The sequence below is a fragment of the Agelaius tricolor genome, unplaced genomic scaffold (assembly GCF_023055355.1).
Source record: "Agelaius tricolor isolate 1412-34295 unplaced genomic scaffold, bAgeTri1.0.p SCAF_41, whole genome shotgun sequence".
Classification (NCBI taxonomy): domain Eukaryota; kingdom Metazoa; phylum Chordata; class Aves; order Passeriformes; family Icteridae; genus Agelaius; species Agelaius tricolor.
The window spans coordinates 1,926,011-1,951,282 of record NW_027269301.1 but is presented as its reverse complement, the minus strand read 5'-3'; the positions used below and the strand labels follow the sequence as shown (position 1 = coordinate 1,951,282).

Here is a 25,272-nt window from a genome sequence, read left to right as displayed (position 1 = left end):
ATCAGGACAGGGACCGGGGACCGAGATCGGGATCCAGACGGGGAACGGGAGCGGGATGGGGATCAGAATTAGGACAGGGATCGGGATCGGGATCGGGACCGGAGCCGGGATCGGGATCCAGACGGGGAACGGGATCGGGATCAGGACAAGGACCGGGATGGGGATCGGGAGTGGGATGGGGATCGGTACCGGGATGGGGACCGGGCCCGGGCCCGCGCTGTCCCGGCCCGGCTCGGCTCGCACACGCCCTGCGGGCCCCCAGCGCAGCCCGGCCGGGGCGGGAGGAAGGCGGGGAAGGCTCCGCGTCCTCCTCGGAGCAGCACCGCCATCTGCAGGGACCCGGCCGCGGGCCCGGGGGGATTTTTGGGCGAGAGGGGGAAGCAAAGCTGCGGAGCCGGGCTGGATAAAGCCATTTCACCTTTAATTGTAAGCAAAAAATCACTCTCACGCGGATTCTCCGACACCAGCAAATAAAATAAACTCTAACAAAAACAGAGAAAGTGAATCACTGTAGTCCAGTCCGAAAACAACCCATATTTATATATATATTTATAGATATGTCGTTTGTAGCAGTGAAAGGCAAGTATGGGCCAGTGAATTCCCGATAAATTACATTCTTTACATCCCAACAAGGTCTAGCGGCTGGAAAGTGGCTGGAAACAAAAAACCGGGGAGCGTGGAGGGGTCGGGGGGTGCAGGGAGAGAGGGGTCCTGCCCAAAACGTGTGCCTGGAGAGGGGAGGCGGGGAAGGGAAGGTGCTGCCCGGTGCCGAGCCCTGTCCGGGAGGGGACAGGGACAGCGGCCAGCCTCGGTGAGCGCCCATCGAGCCGTGCCCTGCTCCAATCCATCCGTGCCGGCTGAGTGCTCAAATCATCGCTCCAGCGCCCTCCTGTGCCCTCCGGATCATCGCCCCAGTGCCCTCCACATCATTGTCCCAGTGCCCTCCAAATCATTGTCCCAGTGCCCTCCAAATCATTGTCCCAGTGCCCTCCAAACCATCACCTCAGTGCCCTCCTGTGCTCCTGAAATCATCACTCCTGTGCTCCCGAAATCATCGCTCCTGTGCCCCCCAAATCATCGCTCCTGTGCCCCCCCAAATCATCGCTTCTGTGCCCCTCAAATCATCACCACAGTGCCCCCCAAATCATCACTCCAGTGCCCTCCTGTGCCCCCCAAATCATCACCCCGGTGCCCCCCAAATCATCACCCCCTGCATCCCCCCCCCATCCACAGCTGGAGATGCTCCAGGGACCCCCCACCCCAACCCTGCCGCCCCCGGGGTGCTCCCCCTGCCCCTCAGGGCTGGCAGTGTCCTTGGGGTGCCCCCTGCAGCTCCTGGCACAGGAGGGACCCGGGGGGACAGAGCTGGGGGGTTTAAGCTGGGATTTGGGCCCGGCTTTGCTGGGAGAAGGTCGGTCTGGCAGTGTGGGCTCTTCCCAAGCCTCGGGGTGGGGCACGGGGGCACCTCGGGGGGCACCTCGGGGTGGCAGATGGGGGCTGCAGACCCTCAGGGAGGAGGGGACCCCCCCATCACCCCCTCAGTGCCGCCAGGGGGCTGAAAGCAGAGCCAGGCACATTCCCAGGGTGGGCACAAAGCCCAGAGAGCCCCGTGGCCCAACCGTGCCCACCAGGATTGAGGCGGGGGGCGCAGATTTGGGGGGGCTGGAGGAGCTGGGGTGGGGGGACCCCAATAAAAACCGGCGGGGAGCCCTGAAGCGGTTCCACGGCGCGACACAGACGGAGCTGGCCCGAGGAGGAGGAGGAGCAGGAGCAGGAGGAGGAGGAGGAGGACTCAGAAGAGGAAGGCTTTCTTCTTCAGCTCGTTGCGCTTCCACAGCGCCAGCTTGCCGAACTCCTCCGGCGACATCTCGAACACCTTCAGGAAATCCTCGGGGGACAGGTGGCGCTGCGGGAGGGGACAGGGCATGGTGACACCCACAGGGGGTGGTGACATGGACAGGGGATGGTGACACCGACAGGGGGCGGTGACACCCACAGGGGATGGTGGCACACACAGGGCATGGTGACACCCACAGGGGATGGTGACACCCACTGGGGATGGTGACAACCACTGGGGATGGTGACAACCACTGGGGATGGTGACATGGACAGGGGATGGTGACACCCACTGGGGATGGTGACGTGGACAGGAGATGGTGACGTGGACAGGGGACGGTGACACGGACAGGGGATGGTGACACCCACAGGGGGTGGTGACACCCACTGGGGATGGAGACATGGACAGGGGACGGTGACACGGACAGGGGATGGTGACACCCACTGGGGATGGTGACACCCACTGGGGATGGTGACACGCACAGGGATGGTGACATGGACAGGGGATGGTGACACGGACAGGGGATGGTGACACCCACTGGGGATGGTGACACGCACAGGGGATGGTGACACGCACAGGGGATGGTGACACCCACTGGGGACGGTGAGTGACACCCACAGGGGATGGTGACACCTACAGGGGACGGTGACACGGACAGGGGATGGTGACATGGACAGGGGGTGGTGACACAGACAGGGAATGGTGACACGCACAGGGGATGGTGACACCCACAAGGGACGGTGACATGGACAGGGGATGGTGACACCCACTGGGGATGGTGACACCCACAGGGGATGGGTGACACGGACAGGGGATGGTGACACCCACAGGGGATGGTGACATGGACAGGGGATGGTGACACCCACTGGGGATGGTGAGTGACACCCACGGGGGATGATGACACCCACTGGGGACAGTGACACACCCAGAGCCCCCCCGAGGGTGGCACAGCCCCCACCTCCAGCCTGGTCCTGTCCACGCCGGGCGGGAGCTTCACTCGGCCTCGGTTCGTCACCATCAGCATCTCGTAGGGGTAGATCTGCAAAAAGGGGGCAGAGGAATGGGGGATTTGTGGTTATAAACAGGGCCTGGGTCTGATAAAACCGGCACTGGGAGGTAAAAGAAACCATGGGAAGGATTCCACTGATTGATGAATGGAAAAAGAGATTTGCTTTTAGAAATAAACTTTAGGTTTGCTGGAAAATGAAGTGGGATATTGAAAGATGAAAGAAACAGTGGGGGAGAGAAACCTCTAAATTCAGCAAAAATTAAAAATTAAAAGCATGGTTTTATACATTAGAGGGAAATCTTCGAGATCAGGTGTTCCAGGAAGTCTGAACCTCTCAAGTACCTCAGAAATGGGGGAAACCCCCTAAATTCCATAAGAATTTAAAACTAAAAGGGAGGGTTATACATTAGAGGGGAATCTTTGGGATCAGGTGTTCTGGGGAGTCTGAATTTCCCCATTTCTGAGTCTCAAGTACCTCAGAAATGGGGAAAAACCCCAAAATTCCACAAGAATTTAAAACTAACAGGGAGGGTTATACATTAGAGGGGAATCTTTGGGATCAGGGAGTCTGAACCTCTCAAGTACTTCAGAAATGGGGGAAACCCCCTAAATTCCATAAGAATTAAAAATTAAAAGGAGAGTTTTATACATTAGAAGGGAATCTTTAGGATCAGGTGTTCTGGGGAGTCTGAACCTCTCAAGCACCTCAGAAATGGGGAAAGAGAGAAGGGAAATGTGGCTGGAAATTGGGATAAAAAGGGAGGCTGAGTCCTCCAAAAATCTGAGAGACCCCAGGGGATGCCCCATGGCCTCTGCCTGTATTGGAATAAAGTCAAAGGACTCCTCTGTCTCCTTTTTGGACACAAACCTCTGGTGTTTGTGGGTTAATTTTCCTAACACAAATAAACTTTAGGTTTGCTGATAAACGAAATTAGATTTTGAAAGAGGAAAGAAACAATGGGGAAGAAAAACCCCTAAATTCCGTAAGAATTAAAAAACTAAAAGGGAGGGTTATGCATTAGAGGGGAATCTTTGGGATCAGGTGTTCTGGGGAGTCTGAACCTCTCAAGTGGGGAAAAAATGGGGAAAAACCCCCTAAATTCCATACTAATTCAAATTAAAAGGAGGGTTTTATACATTAGAGGGGAATCTTTGGGATCAGGTGTTCTGGAGAGTCTGAACCTCTCAAGCACCTCAGAAATGGGGAAAGAGAGAAGGGAAATGTGGCTGGAAATTGGGATAAAAAGGGAGGCTGCATCCTCCCTTTTTAGGACACAGAGCAGCCCTTTTTGGACATAAACCTCTGATGTTTGTGGATTAATTTTTCTAACGGGGGGGGCACGGGGCTGTGAGAGCCTCCCCTGGCCCCACCCAAGCCCCCCAGCCCCATCCAAGCCCCATCCAAACCCCACCCAAGCCCCCCCAGCCCCATCCAAACCCCATCCAAGCTCCCCCTGACCCCACCCAAGCCCCCCCGACCCCATCCAAGCCCCCCCAGCCCCACCCAAGCACCCCCTGACCCCATCCAAGCCCCATCCAAACCCCATCCAAGCCCCCCCTGACCCCATCCAAGCCCCACCCAAGCCCCCTCCTGACGCCACCCAAGCCCCCCCTGACCCCATCCAAGCCCCATCCAAACCCCACCCAAGCCCCCCCTGACCCCATCCAAACCCCTCCTGACGCCACCCAATCCCCCCCAGCCCCATCCAAACCCCATCCAAGCCCCCCCAGCCCCATCCAAGCCCTCCCTGACCCTACCCAAGCCCCCCAGCCCCATCCAAACCCCATCCAAGCCCCACCCAAGCCCCCTCCTGACGCCACCCAAGCCCCCCAAGCCCCACCCAAGCCCCCCAGCCCCCTCCAAGCCCCCAGCCCCTCTCACCTTCTGCTCCAGCATGCTGGGCAGGGAGTTCCCTCTGTCCATCCGCCCGCGCTGGCCGTTCTGGGGGGGCAAAGCCTGAGGTCAGCCCGGCCCCCACCCCAATTCCCCCCTCCTGAAGCCCAGGTCAGGGGGGCTCCAGGTCCCTCCCCCCTCCAGGGACCGTCCCCGAGGTGGCCCCGGTGTCCCCGCCCCCGTCACCGTCTCCTGGGTCTCGGTGTCCGTGTCCAGGTGAGCTCTTACCTGCAGGGCTGTGGAAGAGGGGAGGGGGCTCAGCCCGGGGACCCCGCTGTGCCCCCACATTCTGCTGGGCCCGGGCTTGTGCCGCCCATCCCAGACCCTGGGGACACCCCCACATCCCCCAGGACATTGCAGCGTCCCTGCAGGACACCCCCACATTCCCAGGGACACACCCACATCTCCCAGGACACCCCCACATTCCTGGAAACACCCCCAGGACACCCCCACACTCCCACAACAGCCCCGCACTCCCAGGAACATCCCCAGGACACCCCCAGATCCCCAGGGACATCCCCCTCATCCCCACACTCCCAGGACACCCCCACATTCCTGGGGACATTCCCTGGGACACCCCCTCATCCCCAGGACACCCCCACACCAGCTGGCATCACCCACACATCTCCCAGGACAACCCCACATCTCCAGGGACACCCCCACATTCCCAGGGACATCCCCAGGACACCCCCACACTCCTAGGATCACCCCCACATCCCCAGGACAGCCCCAGACCCCCAGGGACACCCCCAAACTACCCGGGCTCACCCCCACATTCTCAGGGACACCCCCACGTCCCAAAAACTCTCCCACATCTCTGCAGGATATTCCAGCATCCCCAGGACACCCCCAGGACACCCCCACATTCTCAGGGACACCCCCACATCCCCAGGGACATCCCCACATCCCCAAGAGTGGGGATCCCCCCAGATCCCCAGGACACCCCCAGCCCCTGCCCTGCCCCTCACCAGGGCTCCCCTTCTCGCTCCCGGCCGAGCCGAACTCTGCTGACTGCAGCTGTGGGGACAGGGACAGACACGGGGACAGGGTCACAGGGGTGACCCCAAACCCCAGAGCAGGGTGACCCCGGGCTGGGGTGACCCCGGCAGTGTGGGAGGGGGGCGCAGCTGACGGACCCTTACCCGGGTGAGGGTGCTCCGGCCCGAGGCGGGAAGGGAGGAGCTCTTGGAGCTCGTGTGGAGGGCTGGGAGAGAGGCAGAGAGCGTCAGGGACATTTGGGGACAGGCAGGGACGGGCAGGGATGGGCAGGGACCTTTGGGGACAGGCAGGGATGGGCAGGGACGGGCAGGGACCTTTGGGGACATTTAGGGACATTTAGGGATGGGGAGGGAGTGTCAGGGACATTTGGGGACAGGCAGGGACAGGCAGGGATGGGCAGGGACCTTTGGGGACAGGCAGGGACGGGCAGGGACATTTGGGGACATTTAGGGACGGGCAGGGATGGGCAGAGAGCGTCAGGGACATTTGGGGACATTTAGGGATGGGCAGGGACCTTTAGGGATATTTAGGGACAGGCAGAGATGGTCAGGGACCTTTGGGGACATTTAGGGATGGGCAGGGACCTTTAGGGATATTTAGGGACAGGAAGAGATGGTCAGGGACCTTTGGGGACATTTAGGAACAGGCAGGGACCTTTAGGGACAGGCAGGGATGGGCAGAGACCACCAGAAATGGGCAGGGATGGGCAGAGACCATCAGGGACATTTAGGGACAGGGAAAGACCGTCAGGGACCCTTGGGGACATTTAGGGACAGGCAGGGATAGGCAGGGACCTTTAGGGACATTTAAGGACAGGCAGGGAAGGACAGGGACCTTTAGGGATGGGCAGGGACAGGCAGAAACCTGTAGGGACAGGCAGAGACCATCAGGGACCATCGGGGATTGGCAGGGACATTTAGGGACAGGCAGGGATGGACATGGATGGGCAGGGACCATCAGGGATGGGCTGGGACTTTTAGGGACATTTGGGGACAGGCAGGGACCATCAGGGATGGGCAGGGATGAGCAGGGGTGCAGGTGGGATTTAGGGGGTACAGGTGGGGTTTGGGAGGTGTAGGCAGGATTTGGGATGTACAGGTGGGATTTGGGGTGTACAGGCAGGATTTGGGATTTACAGGAAGGATTTGGGATGTACAGGCGGGATTTGGGGTGTGCAGGTGGGGTTTGGGATTTACAGGAAGGATTTGGGGTGTGCGGGAAGGATTTGAGAGGTGCGGGTGGGGTTTGAGATGTACAGGCGGGATTTGGGATTTACAGGCGGGATTTGGGGTGTGCGGGAAGGATTTGAGAGGTGCGGGTGGGGTTTGAGATGTACAGGCAGGATTTGGGGTGTGCAGGCGGGATTTGGGGTGCAGAATGGGGGTGCAGGCTCCCAGAGGTGAGGAAGGAAAGGGCAGGATTCAGGAGAATCGTCCCACTCACAGGTGTGGAAAGGCGTCCGGTCCGGCAGTGAGCGAGTTTTCCTCCGGATCGGGAGCGACTTCTCCATCTCCTCCTTCAGGATCAGCTTCCCGAGGTTGGAGGTGACCTGGGAACCCAGAGGTGCCACCAAGGATTGAATTAATTTTAATTTATTTTTAATTTATTTTAATTTAATTTAATTTATTTTTATTTTATTTTTATCCCTGTTGGGATGGGTGCCACTCTCCCCCCAGCCCCTCAAAGCTGCCACCAAGGGACCCCCGTTGGGATAAATGCCAGCACCCCCAGCCCCTCAGAGCTGCCACCGAGGATTGAATTAATTTGAATTTATTCTTAATTTAATTTAATTTAATTTTATTTTATTTTATTTTTATCCCAACCCTCTTTGGGATGGGTGCCATCACACCCCCAGCCCTCCAAAGCTGCCACCAAGGGACCCCCATTGGGATCCATGCCAGTGACCCCCAGAGGTGCCACCAAGGGACCCCCTTTGGGATCAATGCCAGCCCCCCCAGCCCCTCAGAGGTGTCACCAAGGGACCCCCGTTGGGATCGGTGCCAGTGTCACCTCAGAGGTGCCACCAAGGGACCCCCATTTGGATCGGTGTCATCGCCCCCAGCCCCTCAGAGGTGCCACCAAGGGACCCACATTGGGATCAGTGCCAGTGTCCCCCCAAAGCTGCCACCAAGGGACCCCCATTGGAATTGGTGCCAGTGTCACCTCAGAGGTGTCACCAAGGGACCCACATTGGGATCGGTGTCATTGCCCCCAGCCCCTCAGAGGTGCCACCAAGGGACCCACATTGGGATCAGTGCCAGTGTCCCCCCAAAGCTGCCACCAAGGGACCCCCATTGGAATTGGTGCCAGTGTCACCTCAGAGGTGCCACCAAGGGACCCCCATTGGGATCGGTGCCAGTGTCCCCCCAAAGCTGCCACCAAGGGACCCCCATTGGGATCGGTGCCAGTGTCACCTCAGAGGTGTCACCAAGGGACCCCCGTTGTGATCAGTGCCAGCCCCCCCGGCCCCTCAGAGCTCCCACCCCGCCCCTGACCTTGCTCAGCTCCTGCCTCTGGAGCTCCCGCAGGTTCTTCATCTCCTCCGTCAGATCCTCATCCTCCTCCTCACCTCTCTTGGACGCCATCCTCCTCCTCCACTCCGTCTCTGCGGGAAAAGGGACAAAGGGACATTCCAGCCATCCCCAGCCCCCCCTGGGGTGTTCAGGAGGGAAGACCAAGACCCCCTGGTCCCACCTACCCACGACGGCCAGCGAGGGCGGGCAGGGCCAGTAGTCGGTCTCGATCTTGGCGGGCTGGTTGGGATCCGGGGGCTGCGCCGCCGGGAATTTGGAGGATTCGATGATCAGGTCCTCGATGAGATGCTTCCCGTGGTGGGCACTGGAATGGTGGTCTGGGGGCACAGGGTGGGGTGAGGGGGCATCCCGGGGTGCCCCATCCCGTGGGATGGACCCCTCGCCTCCCCACACTCACCTTTCTGCCGGTAGATCGGGGGCTTCTTGTAAATGTTGAGCTCTGTGGTGTCGGTCTCTGGAGAAAAGGGGGATTTGGGGTTGGGAATGGGAACTCGTGGGATTGGGAGCTCATGGGGTCGGGAATGAGATGGGAATGGGAGTGGGAGCTCATGGAGCTGGGAGCTCATGGGATTGGGAGTGGGAACTCATGGGATTGGGAGCTCATGGGGTTGGGAATAGGAATTTATGGGCCTGGGAATGGGAATTTATGGGGCTGGGAGCTCCTGGCATTGGGAATGGGAATTTATGGGGTTGGGAATGGGAACTCATGGGTGTTGGGAACTCATGGGTGTTGGGAATGGGAGTTGATGAAATTGGGAATGGGAACTCATGGGGTTGGGAGTGGGAATTTATGGGCCTGGGAATGGAAGCTCATGAGGTTGGGAATGGGAGCTCTCTGGGGTAAAGAGTGGGAGTTTATGGGTTTGGGAATGAGAGCTCGTGGGATTGGGAATGGGAATTTGTGGGGTTGGGAATGGGAATTTATGGGGCTGGGAACGGGAATTTGTGGGGTTGGAAGCTCATGGGATTGGGAATGGGAACTCATGGGATTGGGAGCTGATGGGATTAGGAATGGGAATTTATGGGGTTGGGAATGGGAACTCATGGGACTGGGAGTTGATGGAATTGGGAATGGGAACGGAACTCATGGGGTTGGGAGTGGGAATTTATGGGCCTGGGAATGGGAATTTGTGGGGCTGGAAGCTCATGGGATTGGGAATGGGAACTCATGGGATTGGGAGCTGATGGGATTAGGAATGGGAATTTATGGGGCTGGGAATGGGAATTTGTGGGGTTGGAAGCTCATGGGATTGGCAATGGGAACTCATGGGATTGGGAGCTGATGGGATTAGGAATGGGAATTTATGGGGTTGGGAATGGAAGCTCATGGGGTTGGGAGCTGATGGGATTAGGAATGGGAGATTATGGGGTTGGGAATGGGAGCTGATGGTGCTGGGAGGAGGCTCCAGGCGGGCCCGGCTGCCTGGGGCAGTGCTGGGGTCCCGTTCTGGGGTGCCGGGGCGGTACCGGGGCGGTGGAAGTGCTGGACGCTGCTGCGCGTGGGAGCAGGGCCCTGGCGCGAGGGGGGCAGCGCGGCGCTGCTGGGGGGGCGGCTCTCCAGCCACTCCCGGATCACCTGCGGGAAAACGGCATCGGGGTCAGCGAGAGCCCCCCCAGTTCAGCACCGCCCCCTCCCCACACAGCCCAGCAGGGCCAGGACTCACCTCTGGAGACGGAGGAGGAGACATGGATTTGGGAGACAGGGAGCGCTGCAGAAGGCAAGGATTGAAGGAATTTTATTAATTTTTAATTTATTTTTATTTTATTTTTATAATTATAAAATATTATAATGTTATAAAATAATATTAAAAATATAAATATAATATAATTAATATAATGTAATATAATATAATTAATGTAATGTAATATAATGTAATATAACTAAATGTAATGTAATGTAATATAATGTAATATAATATAATTAATGTAATGTAATATAATATAATGTAATGTAATATAATTAAATGTAATGTAATGTAATATAATTAAATGTAATGTAATGTAATATAATGTAATGTAATGTAATATAATGTAATGTAATATAATGTAATATAATGTAATATAATGTAATATAATGTAATATAATGTAATATCATGTAATATAATGTAATATAATGTAATATATTCAAGTATATTATATTACATCACGTTATAATGTAATATAATATAACATAACATAATGAAACATAATAAAATATAATGTAATGTAATATAATAAAATATAAATTATATAATGACTTAATATAGTATTAAACATATTTAAATATTATCATTACAAAATGTTATTTTACTTATAATTAAACTTTATTAATTTATTTCCAATTTATTTTAAATTTTATTTTATTAATTTTAATTTATTTTAATTTAATTTTTAATTAATTTGACTGAATTTTAATTAATTTAATGGTTTTTACTGAATCCTAAACATTTTAATAACCTTCAGGAACTGTTACAAATTATAAAGAATTTTAATAAATTTTAGCTATTTTTCTGCTGGCATTTTTTCATATTATTCTAGAATTCTATTCCAGCTCGGTGATCCTTCTAGTTTTTAATTTTTAAAAACCTATTATTTTATATATAATAAAATTCTATTAATTTCTTTATGATTTATTATATTTTATTTTTATTCACTTTATTTTACTGAATTTTAATTAATTTAATGGTTTTTTACTGAATCTTAGCAATTTTAATAACCTTCAGGAACTATTACAAATTATAATGAATTTAAATCAATTTTAGCTATTTTTGTGCTGGATTTTTTTCATATTATTCTAGAATTCTATTCCAGCTCAGTGATCCTTCTATTTTTAATTTTTTTAAAATTTATTATTTCATTTATAGTAAAATTCTATTAATTTCATTTTGATTTATTATATTTCATTTTTATTCATTCTACTTCAATTAATTTTAATTCAATTTTGAATTAATTTGCATTGATTTTAATTAATTCAATGCTGTTTACTGAATTCTAACAACTTGAAAAACCTTCACGCCCTATTACGAATTACAACGAATTTTCATGAATTTTTGCTATTTTTCTGCTGGAATTTTTTCCCTATTTTTCTCAAATTCTGCTCCACCACGGCCGTCCCTCCTCTCCAGGTGGGATTCTCCCAAAATTCCCGGGGAATTCCCGCTCACCTCGCGGCTCCGGGGCAGCTCCACGTGCTCCATCAGCGAGTAGGTGAAGTGGGGCTCGTAGATCATCAGGTCGGGGCGCTCGATGTCCAGGATGGCTTTGTCCTTGGGGATGGCAGCCAGGTCCTTGTAGCCCAGGACCTCGTTGTCCATTTTGGCCTGGGAAGAAGGGAAAACAACTTGATTTGGGGTGCAGAAGGGAATTTTTGGGAAATTTAAGGAATTTTTCACAAGGTCCTTGGGAGCTCATGGGATTGGGATTGGGAGCTCATGGGGTTGGAGCTCATGGGATTGTAGCCCAGGACCTCGTTGTCCATTTTGGCCTGGAAGGAAGGGAAAACGCCTTCGTTTGGGGTGCAGAAGGGAATTTTTGGGAAATTTAAGGAATTTTTCACAAGGTCCTTGGGAGTCTGTGTGGTTGGGAATGGGAGCTCATGGGGTTGGGATTGGGAGCTCATGGGGTTGGAGCTCATGGGATTGTAGCCCAGGACCTCGTTGTCCATTTTGGCCTGGAAGGAAGAGAAAACAACTTCATTTGGGGTGCAGAACGGATTTTTTTGGGATATTTAGGGAATTTTGGGGAAATTTAGGGAATTTTTCACAAGGTCCTTGGGAGTTTGTGTGGTTGGGAATGGGAGCTCATGGGATTGGGATTGGGAGCTCATGGGATTGGGAATCATGGGATTGTAGCCCAGGACCTCGTTGTCCATTTTGGCCTGGAATGAAAGGAAAACGCCTTCATTTGGGGTTCAGATGGGAAATTTTTGGGAAAATTAGGGAATTTTCACAAGGTCCTTGGGAGCTCATGGGGTTGAGAATGGGAGCTCATGGGATTGGGAATGATGGGATTGTAGCCCAGGACCTCGTTGTCCATTTTGGCCTGGAAGGAAGGGAAAACGCCTTCATTGGGGGTGCAGATGGGAATTTTTGGGAAATTTAGGGAAATTTTTGGGAAATTTAGGGAATTTTTTCCAAGGTCCTTGGGAGCTCATTCGGTTTGGGAGCTCGTGGGATTGTAGCCCAGAACCTTGTTGTCCATTTTGGCCTGGAATGAAAGGAAAACGCCTTTATTTGGGGTGCAGAAGGGAATTTTTGGGAAATTTAGGGAATTTTTCACAAGGTCCTTGGGAGTTTATGGGGTTGGAGCTCATGGGATTGTAGCCCAGGACCATGTTGTCCATTTTGGCCTGGAATGAAGGGAAAACAACTTCATTTGGGGTGCAGAACGGAATTTTTTGGGATATTTAGGGAATTTTGGGGAAATTTAGGGAGTTTTTTATAAGGTCCTTGTAGCCCAGGACCTCGTTGGCCATTTTGGCCTGGAAGGAAGGGAAAACGCCTTCATTTGGGGTGCAGATGGGAATTTTTGGGAAATTTAGGGAAATTTTTACAATGTCCTTCTACCCCAGAACCTCATTGTCCACTTTGGCCTGCAAGGGAAGAAAACTCCTTCATTTGGGGTTCAGAAGGGAATTTTTGGGAATTTTTTACAAGGTCCTTGTAGCCCAGGACCTCATTGTCCATTTTGGGAATTTTTGCGAAATTGAGGGAATTTTTGGGAAATTGAGGGAATTTTTTACAAGGTCCTTGTAGCCCAGGACCTCATTGTCCATTTTGGCCTGGAAGGAAGAGAAAAAAACTTCATTTGGGGTGCAGAAGGGAATTTTTTGGGAAATTTAGGGAATTTTTCACAAGGTCCTTGGGAGCTCATGGAGTTGGGATTGGGAGCTCATGGGGTTGGAGCTCATGGGATTGTAGCCCAGGACCTCGTTGTCCATTTTAGCCTGGGAGGAAGAGAAAACAACTTCATTGGGGGTGCAGAAGGGAATTTTTGGGAAATTTAGGGAATTTTTTTGAAATTTAGGGAATTTTTCACAAGGTCCTTGGGAGCTCATGGGGTTGGGATTGGGAGCTCATGGGGTTGGGAATGATGGGATTGTAGCCCAGGACCTCGTTGTCCATTTTAGCCTGGGAGGAAGAGAAAACAACTTCATTTGGGGTGCAGAAGGGAATTTTTGGGAATTTTAGGGATTTTTTTGTAAATTTAGGGAATTTTTTACAAGGTCTTTGTAGCCCAGGACCTCGTTGTCCATTTTGCCCTGGAAGGAAGAGAAAACGCCTTCGTTTGGGGTGCAGATGGGAATTTTTGAGAAATTTAGGGAATTTTTTCCAAGGTCTTTGGGAGCTCATTCGGTTTGGGAGCTCATGGGATTGTAGCCCAGGACCTCATTGGCCATTTTGGGAATTTTTGGGAAATTGAGGGAATTTTTGGTAAATTTAGGGAATTTTTTATAAGGTCCTTGTAGCCCAGGACCTCGTTGTCCATTTTGGCCTGGAAGGAAGAGAAAACACCTTCATTGGGGGTGCAGAAGGGAATTTTTGGGAAATTTAGGGAATTTTTCACAAGGTCCTTGGGAGCTCATGGAGTTGGGATTGGGAGCTCATGGGATTGGGAATCATGGGATTGTAGCCCAGGACCTCGTTGTCCATTTTGGCCTGGAATGAAGGGAAAACACCTTCATTTGGGGTGCAGAAGGGAATTTTTTGGGAAATTTGGAGAATTTTTTTGAAATTTAGGGAATTTTTCACAAGGTCCTTGGGAGCTCGTGGGGTTGGAGCTCATGGGATTGTAGTCCAGGACCTCGTTGTCCATTTTGGCCTGGGAAGAAGGGAAAACGCCTTCGTTTGGGGTGCAGATGGAAATTTTTGGGAATTTTTTACAAGGTCCTTGTAGCCCAGGACCTCATTGTCCATTTTGGGAATTTTTGCGAAATTGAGGGAATTTTTTGGAAATTGAGGGAGTTTTTTATAAGGTCCTTTTAGCCCAGGACCTTGTTGTCCATTTTGGCCTGCAAGGGAAGAAAACTCCATTTGGGGTGTAGATGGGAATTTTTGGGAATTTTTTACAAGGTCCTTGTAGCCCAGGACCTCATTGTCCATTTTGGCCTGGAATGAAGGGAAAACGCCTTCATTTGGGGTTCAGAAGGGAATTTTTGGGATTTTTTTGGGAATGGGGGGGCTCACACCCTCCAAGGCCACGCAGGGGGGGCTGGGGGTGGTTTTGGGGGCACATCCCGGCCGCAGGGATTTAGGGACCAGGTGGGAAGGTGGGAATGGCTCCTTACCACGATGCTGGAGGGAGAGCCGGGAACGCTGGATCCGCGGGAAGAGCAGACGCTCCCAGGGGAGGTCAGAGGCTGCTGGATGGAAAAAGGGGGCGAGGTTCAGCCCAGGAAGGGGTTTGGGGACACCCCTGTGTCAGAATTCAGCACGTCTGTCTGTCTGTCCCTGCCCAAACCCCGGCCAAGGGGCTCCAAGACCCGGGCACGGAGCTCAAGACTCCTGTGCCTTTGATTTGGCTCTTGGAAAACACAATTATCAAGGATTACAAGTCAAAAGAGTCAAAAGAAAAAAAAACTATTACAAAGAATTACGAGTGAAAAGAGTTTAAGTAGAATAATAGTTAGTTTGTCACGGGGTGAAAAATAGATTTTTTGGGGGCTTAAGAATGGGGGCTCAGAGCCCAAGACACCTCTGGCTTTGATTTTAACCCATGGAAAAAATTATTAATGTTATATGAAGATCTGTAAGCCAGGACAGGTTAAGTAGAATGAGAGCGAATTTATCATGGGGTGAAAAATAGAATTTTGGGGTTTTTAGAATGGGGGCTCAGAGACCCTGGCACAGAGCTCAAGACCCCTGTGCCTTTGATTCAGCCCTTGGAAAAAACAATTACCAACCTTATATGAAGACCTGCAAGCCACGAAATTCAAAGTAGAATAATAGTTAGTTTGTCACGGGGTGAAAATAGGTTTTTTTCAGGGGGTTTTAGAATGGGGGCTCAGAGACCAAGACACCTTTGTGGCTTTGATTTTAACCCATGGAAAAAAATTATTAATGTTATATGAAGACCTGCAAGCCAGGACAGGTTAAGTAGAATGAGAGTGAATTTATCATGGGGTGAAAAACAGAATTTTGGGGTTTTTAGAATGGGGACTCAGAGACCCTGGCACAGAGCTCAAGACCCCTGTGATTTTGATTATGACCCATGGAAAAAATAATTATCAACCTTATATGAAGACCTGCAAGCCATGAAATTCTAAGTAGAATAATAGTTAGTTTGTCATGGGATGAAAAATAGATTTTTGGGGGGTTTTAGAATGGGGGCTCAGAACCCAAGACACCTCTGTGTCTTTGATTTTAACCCATGGAAAAAAATTATCAACCTTATATGAAGACCTGCAAGCCAGGACAGTTTAGGTAGAATGAGAGTGAATTTATCATGGGGGGGAAAATAGATTTTTTTGGTTTTTAGAATGGGGACTCAGAGACCTTGGCACAGAGCTCAAGACCCCTGTGCCTTTGATTCAGCCCTTGGAAAAAACAATTCCCAACCTTAGATGAAGAATTACAAGTCAAAAGAGTTTAAGTAGAATAATAGTTTGTCATGGGGTGGAAAATAGACTTTTTTGGGGGTTTTTAGAATGGGGGCTCAGAGACCAAGACACCTCTGTGGCTTTGATTTTAACCCATGGAAAAAAAATATCAACGTTATATGAAGATCTGTAAGCCAGGACAGTTTAGGTAGAATGAGAGTGAATTTATCATGGGGTGAAAAATAGAATTTGGGGTTTTTAGAATGGGGGCTCAGAGCCCAAGACACCTCTGGCTTTGATTTTAACACATGGAAAAAAATTATTAATGTTATATGAAGACCTGCAAGCCAGGACAGGTTAAGTAGAATGAGAGTGAATTTATCATGGGGTGAAAAACAGAATTTTGGGGTTTTTAGAATGGGGACTCAGAGACCCTGGCACAGAGCTCAAGACCCCTGTGATTTTGATTATGACCCATGGAAAAAATAATTACCAACCTTAGATGAAGACCTGCAAGCCACGAAATTCAAAGTAGAATAATAGTTAGTTTGTCACGGGGTGAAAATAGATTTTTTTCAGGGGGTTTTAGAATGGGGGCTCAGAGACCAAGACACCTCTGTGGCTTTGATTTTAACCCATGGAAAAAAATTACCAATCTTATATGAAGACCTGCAAGCCAGGACAGTTTGAGTAGAATGAGAGCGAATTTATCATGGGGTGAAAAACAGAATTTTGGGGTTTTTAGAATGGGGGTTCAGGGGGCAAGATGGAGGAATCTGGGTGTGTCCTGTCCTTCTCCTTCTTCTTCCTCTTGGCCTCCATCTTCTGGGTGATGGTGGCACTTTGGGATTGGTTTAGAGTAGAAGCTCAGTGTCTAACACAGGTGATGGGTATTGGGAAGGAATTGTAAATATTGTACAGGTGGTTTTTAGTATGAAAAGATAACCGAGGGTGTCAGTGTGCCTCTGTCTGTCCTGCTGCACGGACCTTGGCTGGACAGGGGAAAGAATTTTATAGACAAGGAACAATAAACAACCTTGGGAATGAGAACTGAAGAGCTCTGACTCCTTCTTTGACTGCCGGGCTGGGTAAAGAGACTTGAACACATCCTGGGGTCCCTGTGAGCAGCAGAGACCCCAAACCCCCCCTGTGCCCACCTGTCACAGGCATCTCCCATGGAAAATCCTTTCCTTGGGATTTCTCCTCCTGAGGAGCTGAGAGGCCTCAGGAACAAAATGTACCCAATGGTTATCTGCTGCTGTGGAATGCAACAGGTGCATCTGGGATTGGCCTCATGTGGTTGTTTCTAATTAATGGCCAATCACAGCCCAGCTGGCTCGGACAGAGAGTCTGAGCCACAATCCTTTGTTATCATTCTTTCCTATTCTATTCTCAGCCAGCCTTCTGATGAAATCCCTTCTTCTATTCTTTTAGTATCGTTTTAATGTAATATATATCATAAAATAATAAATCAGCCTTCTGAACCATGGAGTCAGATCCTCGTCTCCTCCCTCATCCTCAGACCCCTGTGAACATCCTCACACCCACGGATCCCAAATTCCTTGGGTCGGGCGTTTCAGGTGGGCACGGGCAGGCAGGGGACAGCCGGGACAGCCGGGAGGTGACAGCGGCGCGGCCAGGACGCGCTGCCGCCAGATGGTGCTGCCAGGCTGGGCTGGAGGACGGGAGGAGGAGGAGGAGGAGGAGGAGGAAGGCAGGGCCGGGCTAACAGCGGCCCACGACTGCCCCTGCCTTTGGCACCAGCCCCGTGTGCGTGCGGGGCTCCCCATTCTCCAGCACCCTGCCAGGACCCCCAGCACCCCCGCACCCTGCCAGGACCCCCAGCACCTGCCCACACCCCCAGAACCTTCTCTGGACCCCCAAAATCTTCTCTGTACCCCCAACACCCTGCCTGGACCCCCAGAACCTTCCCACACCCCCAGAACCTTCCCTGGACCCCCAGCACCCTCCCAGACCTCCAACACCCTTTATTGGATCCCCAGCACCTTCTCTGGACCCCCAGCACCCCGTTCTGTACTCTCAGCACTTTCCCTGTACCCCCAACACTCTGCCCAGACCCCCAACACCCTTCCTTGAACTTCCAGAACCATCTCTGGACCCCCAGCACCCTGTCCAGACCCCCAGCACCCCGCTCTGTACCCCCAGAACTTTTCCCACACCCCCAGCACTTTCTCTGTACCCCCAATATCCTTTCTTGGACCCCCAGAACCTTCCCTGGACCTCCAGAACCTTCCCTGGACCTCCAGAACCTCCTCTGGACCCCCAGCACGCTGTTCTCTATCCCCAGACCCCCAGCACCTTCTTTGGCAGCCCAAGACCTTTCCTGAAGCCCAGAACCTTCACTGGACCCCCAGAACCCCGTTCTGGACCCCCAACAGCCTCCTTGGACCCCCAAGACCTTCCCTGGGCCCCCAGAACCCTCTTCTGGGCCCCCAAGCCCTTCCCAGTCCCCCCAACACCCTCCCTGGACCCCAAACACCCTGTTCCGGACCCCAAACACCCTTTCTGGACTTCCTTTACCCTCCCTGCACCCCCAATACCTTCCCTGGACCCCCAGAATCCTGTTCTGGACCCTCAAACCCTCCCTGGACCCCCAAACCCGTCCCCAGCCCCCTGTACCTTCTGCAGTCTTTCCATTCAGCCGCGGGCTGGGGCTGTGTCAGTCACAGGGTCCTGTGGGCACAGAGGGGTTCGGGCACTGCCAGGGTGGGCACAGAGCCCCCCTGGGGGGGTCCCACATCCCACGGCCCTCCTGGCACGGGCTGGGCCCACAGCGGGCACGGGGGTGGCACGGCCCCAGTGCCAAACGAGGGGGGCACGGCCCCAAACAGGGGGGGCACGGCCCCAGTGCCAAATAAGGGGGGCACGGCCCCAAATGGGGGGGGCACGGCCCCAGTGCCAAACGAGGGGGGCACAGCCCCAAACAGGGGTGGCATGGCCCCAGTGGTGGCAGCAGAACAGGCCTGCCAGGAGGTGCCACTGTCCCCCAGGAAGGGGAGAGGCAGAGCACAGGTGAGGGACAGTGAGGGGACAGGAACAGGCAGGGGACAGGGATGGGACAGTGAGGGGGACAGGAAGGGGGACAGGGGCAGGCAGGGGACAGGCGGGGAACAGAGACAGGGAGGGACAGGTGGAGGGACAGGCGAGGGCACAGGAGGGGGACAGGGAGGGGACAGGGACAGGCAGGGAGGGGACAGGTGAGGGGACAGGCAGGGCACAGGAGGGGGACAGGTATAGGCAGGGGACAGGTGAGGGGACAGGTATAGGCAGGGGACAGGTGAGGGGACAGGTATAGGCAGGAGCCTTCCCAGTCCCCCAAGGGGACAGGCAGGGCACAGGTGAGGGACAAGGAGGGGACAGGCAGGGCACAGGTGAGGGACAGGGACAGGCAGGGCACAGGGATGGGACAAGCAGGGGACAGTGACAGGCAGGGGACACCGCACTCACCGCTGCCTCTGTGGCTCCACATCCCCCTGGGCGCTGGGGCTCGGCTGTTCCCTCTGCAGGGAGAGCACAGCGGTGGCCGTGAGTGGGTGACAAACCTGCCCTTGTCCCCACGCTGTCCCCACGCTGTCCCCGTGCCCGCCGCGTGTCCCTGCCCGCCGGTGCTGACGGTGCTGGCGGCGGTGTCGCCCTTTTGTCCCTTGTGCGGCCTCCAGAAGGCTCCACGGGCAGCGGGACGGGCTCGGCCCCCCGGAGCCCCCGGGGCTCGGGCCCGGCCGCGCTCTGAGGCCACAATGGAGCGCACAAAGGGGAAAATTCCCCATTCTCCTCCAACCTTCTCCTTTCAGAAGGGCCGGAGTTGGGAAAAGCTCGTGCGGTGACAGCGACAGTGACAGCGACAGTGACAGCGGCGCGGGCAGCTCCAGCCCGCAGGCTGGGCACGGGGGTGGCACCGCCTTGGGGACACCGAGCCCGCTGTCCCCGCCGATGTCGCTCCCGTGGGACGCGGGGATGGGTCCGAGAGACCCGGGAGCACCCTCGGGCTGCGGGGGGAGGCGGCTCTGCCCTCCCTGGGGACCCCCCCGCCACAAAGACCCCCCCAGATCCGTCCCTGGCGCGGGGTTCAAGGCGCTGAGCCCATCCCAGCCCCTGCCGGGACCCGGGACCGGTGCGATGGGCAGCGCCAGAGCGGCACAAGGGCGGCATTGTCCGCTTGGGCACAGCCCTGAGCTCACACTTTCCAGCGCCGGACGGAGCCAGCCTCGCCCCCCGCCCCCGGTCGCGCTGGGGACACCGGAGGGACGCGGTGACAGCGAGCAGATGGAGGCGATGGCGGAGAACGGGAGCGGAGGGGAAGGAAAACGAACCCGAACCGGGGCTGCGGAGCGACGCCACAAAATTGGCCGGAGGTGCCAGGCCCGCGCAGCCACCTCGGCCACCACGGGGCCCCCCCCGCGTCCCCAGAGCGCGGGGACAGCTTATCAGGAGCAGGCAGGAGCCACCGCCCCGATGGCAGCCGCGGTCCCCGTGGCAACCCCCGATCAAACCGCGGAGCCGCGGCCAGGTCCGCGCCTGGCCCGAGATAAGCGCGGCTGTTTTGGGATTTTCCCGGCCAGGAGGGCTCGGGGGAGCGGGGACAGGAGGGGGGGACACGCAGCGTGTCCCCCTCCCAGGGAGATGCTGAGGGCACCGAAAAGAGCCGGGCAGGGAGCGTGGGAAGAGGGAGAGAGATGGAGGAAGGAAGGAAGGACGGATGGATGGGCGGACAGACGGACAGGACACGTGCGGGCGGGGCTCACGGGCATGCAGGGGTGCCGGTGCCCCCCCCGTGAGGGGAGCCAGGGCTGCGCTGCCGCGGGAAGAGCTCGGTTCCCTCCTCCCCACCCCGAGGAAATCCGGATTTGACTTTTCGCAGCCGCCAAAGCCATCAGCGCCCGGCCCCGCGCCAGGAGCCAGGCCCTGAGAACCCCCCCAGGGCCGGGGGGGAGCGGCAGGGGACCCCCAGCCTTCCTCCATCCCCTCCTCCTCCTCCTCCTCCTCACTCTCCCTTCCCGGCCGTGCCACCAGTGCCCGAATCGTGGCGCGGCTGTCGCGGCTCGCAGCCAGCAGCGACACGGTGGGGACAGCCGGGGTCACAAGTTCCCTGAACAGACGGTTCCCGCCAGCCCTGGGAACGGTGGCCGGTGCTTCCCAGCCCGGCCCAGCCCTCCTCCTCCTCCTCCTGCTGCTGCTGCTGCTCCTCCTCCCACCACAAGCTCCAAACAAACAGCGCAGGCGAGGCCCGGAGCATCCTCCCCGCTCACCGGGGAAACCGAGGCACCGCCACACGCGGGGCCCCACGGGCAACCTGAGCGCGACAGCGACAGCGACCGTGGCTCCGCGACCCGCGCCCCGCCGGTGTCCGGTTCCTCCTTTGTCCTGTTTCTGTCCCCGCCGGGCCAGCGTGGCTGTCGCCAGCCGTCGCTCCCGTGTCGCTGCCCCGCCACCTCGGTGGCCTCCAAAGCCACCAGCTGCCAGCCCCGGGCGTTTTTCCATGGCTGGGATGGACCAGCCGCGCGCACGGGGATGCTCCGTGCCTCAGTTTCCCCGCATGGAAGGTGGATGGGGAGGGGAGGGGAAGGGAAGGGGGGGGTATCAACAACCCGCCCACCCCATCCCGGAGCGGATGGAGGTGAAGGAGGCATTTCCACCTCCTCGCTTCCTCCCACCCGCGGAATCTGGGCCAGCGCAGCTTTCCCCCGGCCCTGCCCTGCAGGTTTAGAGGGGGGAGACGTGGCCTGAACCCCAAAACTCCCGGGGATGAGCGGGGGGCTCCTTGCCCGGCCCCCCTGCCCCGCTGGCCACCCCACAGCCCCGCTCTGGGCCGCGCCTCACGTGGCTCGTAATCCGGGATTAAAGTGGGATTAGCCTGCTCATCCCGCACGCGGAGGGACCCGCCGGGGATGTGTGAGGAGGCCGCGCCCTCCGCGCCTCCCCCGGGAGTTTGGGGGAGCCCCCGCACCCCAAAACCCCCCCCGGTTCTGCCAGCCCTGGGCTCGGCACGCCCAGCGTTGGGTACCCCGGGATGGGGGCCTGGGCACCCCAACACCGCACCTGGGGTCACCGGGGGGGTCACACCTGACAGGACACCCGGGGCTCCCGAGGTGGCCCAGGAATGAGCCCAGCCTGGCACCCACAGCCAGCAGCTGAACCCCCCCTTGGCTGCATGCACGGCCAAGAGATTGGGGGGGACGCCCCGAATTTGCGCCCCAAATTCTGCCCTTAAATCCCCCCTCGATGCTCCCTGGAGGTGGGGAAATGGGAATTTCTTCTGTCCCTAAATCCCCCCTCGATGCTCGGGGCAGTGGGGAAATGGGAATTTCTTCTGCCCCTAAATCCCCCCTCGATGCTCGGGGCCGTGGGGAAATGGGAATTTGCCGCCTCCGGGCTTTGCCAGCGGGGTTGGGGCACCCCAAAATTCCGTGTCCACCGCGGCCAGGGAGCATCCAACCCTTCACGGAGGGGGTGGGATTGGGGGGTCCCCCCCCGGCAGCAGCGCTGAGACCCCACAAATTCCCCCCTCAGGTGGGGCTGGGCAGGGCTGGGCGGTCCCGGCCTCGTCCCCCGGCGATGTCCCCGGGGAGGGGACACGGGGGTGGTCCCGGGGGGGCTCTGAGGGCGCTGTGGTGCCGCAGGGGGGGCTTGGGGAGGGGTCCCCGCGATGGCAGCAGTGGGGACAAGGTGGGGACAAAACGTGGGGGGGAAAAAGCGACGGGAAAACGGAGAGCGGCAGCCACGACCCGGCCCCCCCACACCCTCCGTGTCCCCAGCCGTGTCCCCGTCCCTGCCGAGCCGCTCACTCACCTAAGGCCGGGCTCACCGCATCCCTCCGGCCGCGGGGCGATGCTCCCACCCAGCCCCCGATCACGCGTGGGCTCCCGGGGGGGCTGCGGCGCATCCGGAGCCGTGAGAGCGGGGACGCGGGCGGGAGGGCGGCAGCAGGAGCCTATCACCCCCCGGCAGCCCGGCCCCGCCGCCCGATAACCGCGCTGGGCGTGCGGGGGAGGCTGCGTGGAGCTGGGCTGGGAGGGTGCGGGAGTGCGTGGCTGCCCGGGAGGGGGGCGGCGGTGGCCGCGTGGGTGCCGCTCGCCTCTCCCCGACTCGCTGCTGGCTCAGTCCCTTTCCCAACAAGAGGAGAATTAACCGGCATCATGACGAAGCAGTATTGGCTGCCGCTCCTCCCGCTTCCCCGGCACAAAGAGGGAGGAAAACACGAATAACCCGGCCTGGCCCCGCTGCCAGGGGCAGCCCTGGCACCCCCCGGCCCCCGCTGGGCACCGGGCGCGGCTGCCCCCGCTCCCCCCGGAGGGGTTTTGGAGGGATTTTGGCACCCCCGGCACCTCACGGGGCTGCGGCAGCGTGGGGCGATGGAGGGGGGGGGTCGGCACCTCCCGCCCGATCCCACGCCCAGGATGGGGCTGGGGGCGCTGCGCCCACCCCTCGCTGCCCCGGGAGGGGAAATCCAGCGGGAATTTCCATCCGCGGCACCGGCGCAGCTCAGGGAGGGTTGGGAGGTGCTGGGAATCTGCCACAAGCGAGCGCTGGGCTCTGGCGGGGAGAGCTGAGCCCCAAAACCCCAATGCCCCCCCAAACCCTGGGGGTCGCGGTTCTGCGCAGGGCAGGGGGTGCTGCGGCCGCCTCCATCCCTCCGGGGCCGCTCGGAACGCGATCCCGGCACCCCGGGATCGGGCACGGGAGCGGAGCCGCGGCCGGATCCGCCGGGGGCGGCGGGGCTGCGTTGGTGCCGCAGCGCCGGGATCCGGAGTCTATTCCCGGCTCTGTGTGGGAGCGCTGCCTGGTGACAGCAGCAGCTCCCGTTCGGGGGCTCCTCCTCGCTGCTTCTGCTCCTCGCTGCCTCAGTTTCCCCCCACCCCGCTCAGGAAAAAGCTGCTGGACCCCTCCGGGTGGACGCGCAGGGCCTGGGGTGTGTCCGGGCTGCACATCTGGGAGGAAACGCACCCAGGGCTGCACATCTGGGCGGCATCCAGGCCCAGAGGTGAACATCTGGCAGGGATACAGCCCCAGGGGGATCCACACGCGTGTCCTTCAGCGCCGGGGCCGGCCCGGCTGGCCGGAGCATCCCGGTCCTGGCTCCGCCATCCCGGGGGGCTCCTCCGGGCCCCGCCGCCGCCCGGGGCCGTGCCCGTGAATCATCGAGGCTGCGGCCGCCTCTCCGCCGCCACTAACCCAGTTTCTCAAGCATGAAGACGATCGCAGCGGCTGCTCGGCGGCCGCCACCTGCGCCCGGGGGCTGCTCGGCCGCCTGACCCGGCCGTGGCACCGACACGCCTGGGGGTGCCCGCGGGAGGAGTTTGGGGGCGCCCCGATCCCGCTCCAACCCACAACGCGCGGTGTTTCATGCACCCACTCAAAGCGAGCCCGGAGCCCGCTGGGTCTCGCCGGTCCCGGTGCAGGAGGGTGCCCGGGGGATGCGGGGTGCGGGGTGGGGTGCGGGGGTCAGGCCCTACCTTCAGGGGAGCCCATGGCCCGCAGGCAGCGCTGCCCGTCCGCCGGGAGCCATCCCCGCGCCGAGCATCCCTCCCGCCCCTGCGCCGCACGCGCGTTACCACAGCGACCGCCCCCCGCCCGCCGCCGCACCGGGAGCGGCACCGGCAGATGCGGGAGCGGCACCGGGGATCGCCCGGAGCTGCAGCGGGGGCAGGAGAGGCCCCGGGGCTCGGCCAGGGAAGGAGGAGGTGCAGGAGAGTCCCATGGATGCAGAGAGGGATGAGGGAGGGCAGGACAGTCCTGGGGAGACACAGAGGGATGGAGGGGGTGCAGGACAATCCTGAGGAGACACAGAGGGATGGAGGGGGTGCAGGACAATCCTGGGGAGACACAGAGGGATGGAGGAGGTGCAGGACAATCCTGTGGGTTCAGAGAGGGATGGAGGGGGTGCAGGACAGTCCTGGGGAGACACAGAGGGATGGAGGAGGTGCAGGACAATCCTGTGGGTTCAGAGAGGGATGGAGGGGGTGCAGGACAGTCCTGGACACACAGAGAGGGATGAGGGAGGGCAGGACAGTCCTGGGGAGACACAGAGGGATGGAGGGGGTGCAGGACAATCCTGGGGAGACACAGAGGGATGGAGGAGGTGCAGGACAATCCTGTGGGTGCAGAGAGGGATGGAAGGAGTGCAGGACAGTCCTGGATACACAGAGGGATGGAAGGAGTGCAGGACAATCCTGACGATGCAGAGAGGGGTGAGGGAGTGCAGGACAATGCTGTGGGTTCAGAGAGGGATGGAAGGAGTGCAGGACAATCCTGTGGGTGCAGAGAGGGATGAGGGAGTGCAGGACAATCCTCTGGCTTTGCCAAGTGATGGACGAGGTGCAGAAACATCCTTTGGCCTCTGAGGGATGGTGGAGGTGCAGAACAAGCCCCTGGACACAGACAGGGATGGAGGAGGTGCAGGAGCAGCCTTTGGCTTCACTGAGGTGTGGAGGAGGTGCAGGACAATTCTCTGGACACACACAGGG

General features: G+C 56.8%; 1 protein-coding gene and 2 long non-coding RNA genes across 8 annotated transcripts; all 3 read right to left on the bottom strand.

Annotated features, from left to right (window-relative positions):
* Nucleotides 1–400: 400 nt before the first annotated feature.
* Nucleotides 401–24,389, bottom strand: DMTN (dematin actin binding protein). 6 transcript variants are annotated; one of them, XM_071454729.1, is made up of 18 exons: nt 24,262–24,389; nt 19,259–19,311; nt 18,431–18,484; nt 14,540–14,614; nt 11,418–11,573; nt 9,938–9,982; nt 9,741–9,849; nt 8,671–8,727; nt 8,438–8,590; nt 8,235–8,344; nt 7,183–7,288; nt 5,883–5,944; nt 5,709–5,757; nt 4,969–4,976; nt 4,729–4,788; nt 2,796–2,876; nt 1,090–1,906; nt 401–1,042 (listed from the first exon to the last, which is right to left on the bottom strand). In XM_071454729.1, the coding sequence occupies exons 3-17, from the start codon at nt 18,446–18,448 to the stop codon at nt 1,793–1,795; spliced, it is 1,203 nt and encodes a 400-aa protein (XP_071310830.1). In that variant the 5' UTR covers nt 18,449–18,484; nt 19,259–19,311; nt 24,262–24,389; the 3' UTR covers nt 401–1,042; nt 1,090–1,792. The 6 variants fall into 6 exon arrangements, with proteins under 6 accessions (XP_071310830.1, XP_071310828.1, XP_071310824.1 ...); XM_071454727.1 differs by lacking the exons at nt 401–1,042; nt 1,090–1,906 and having other exon boundaries at nt 4,729–4,976; nt 14,540–14,611; XM_071454723.1 differs by lacking the exons at nt 401–1,042; nt 1,090–1,906; nt 24,262–24,389 and adding an exon at nt 22,598–22,753 and having other exon boundaries at nt 4,729–4,976.
* Nucleotides 12,296–13,609, bottom strand: LOC139603794 (uncharacterized). The gene is made up of 2 exons (XR_011683808.1): nt 13,016–13,609; nt 12,296–12,926 (listed from the first exon to the last, which is right to left on the bottom strand). It is a non-coding gene; the product is annotated as an uncharacterized lncRNA (long non-coding RNA).
* On the bottom strand, nt 14,921–17,330 carry LOC139603793 (uncharacterized). Its single transcript, XR_011683807.1, has 2 exons — nt 15,168–17,330; nt 14,921–14,998 (listed from the first exon to the last, which is right to left on the bottom strand). It is a non-coding gene; the product is annotated as an uncharacterized lncRNA (long non-coding RNA).
* Nucleotides 24,390–25,272: the final 883 nt, after the last annotated feature.

Coding starts and splice junctions, on each gene's coding strand:
- DMTN (XM_071454729.1), bottom strand. Junction 5,758..5,882: donor GCCGGAGCACCCTCACCCGG/GTAAGGGTCCGT, acceptor CTGTCCCCACAG/CTGCAGTCAGCAGAGTTCGG. Junction 2,877..4,728: donor CCAGCATGCTGGAGCAGAAG/GTGAGAGGGGCT, acceptor CCCTTTTTGCAG/ATCTACCCCTACGAGATGCT.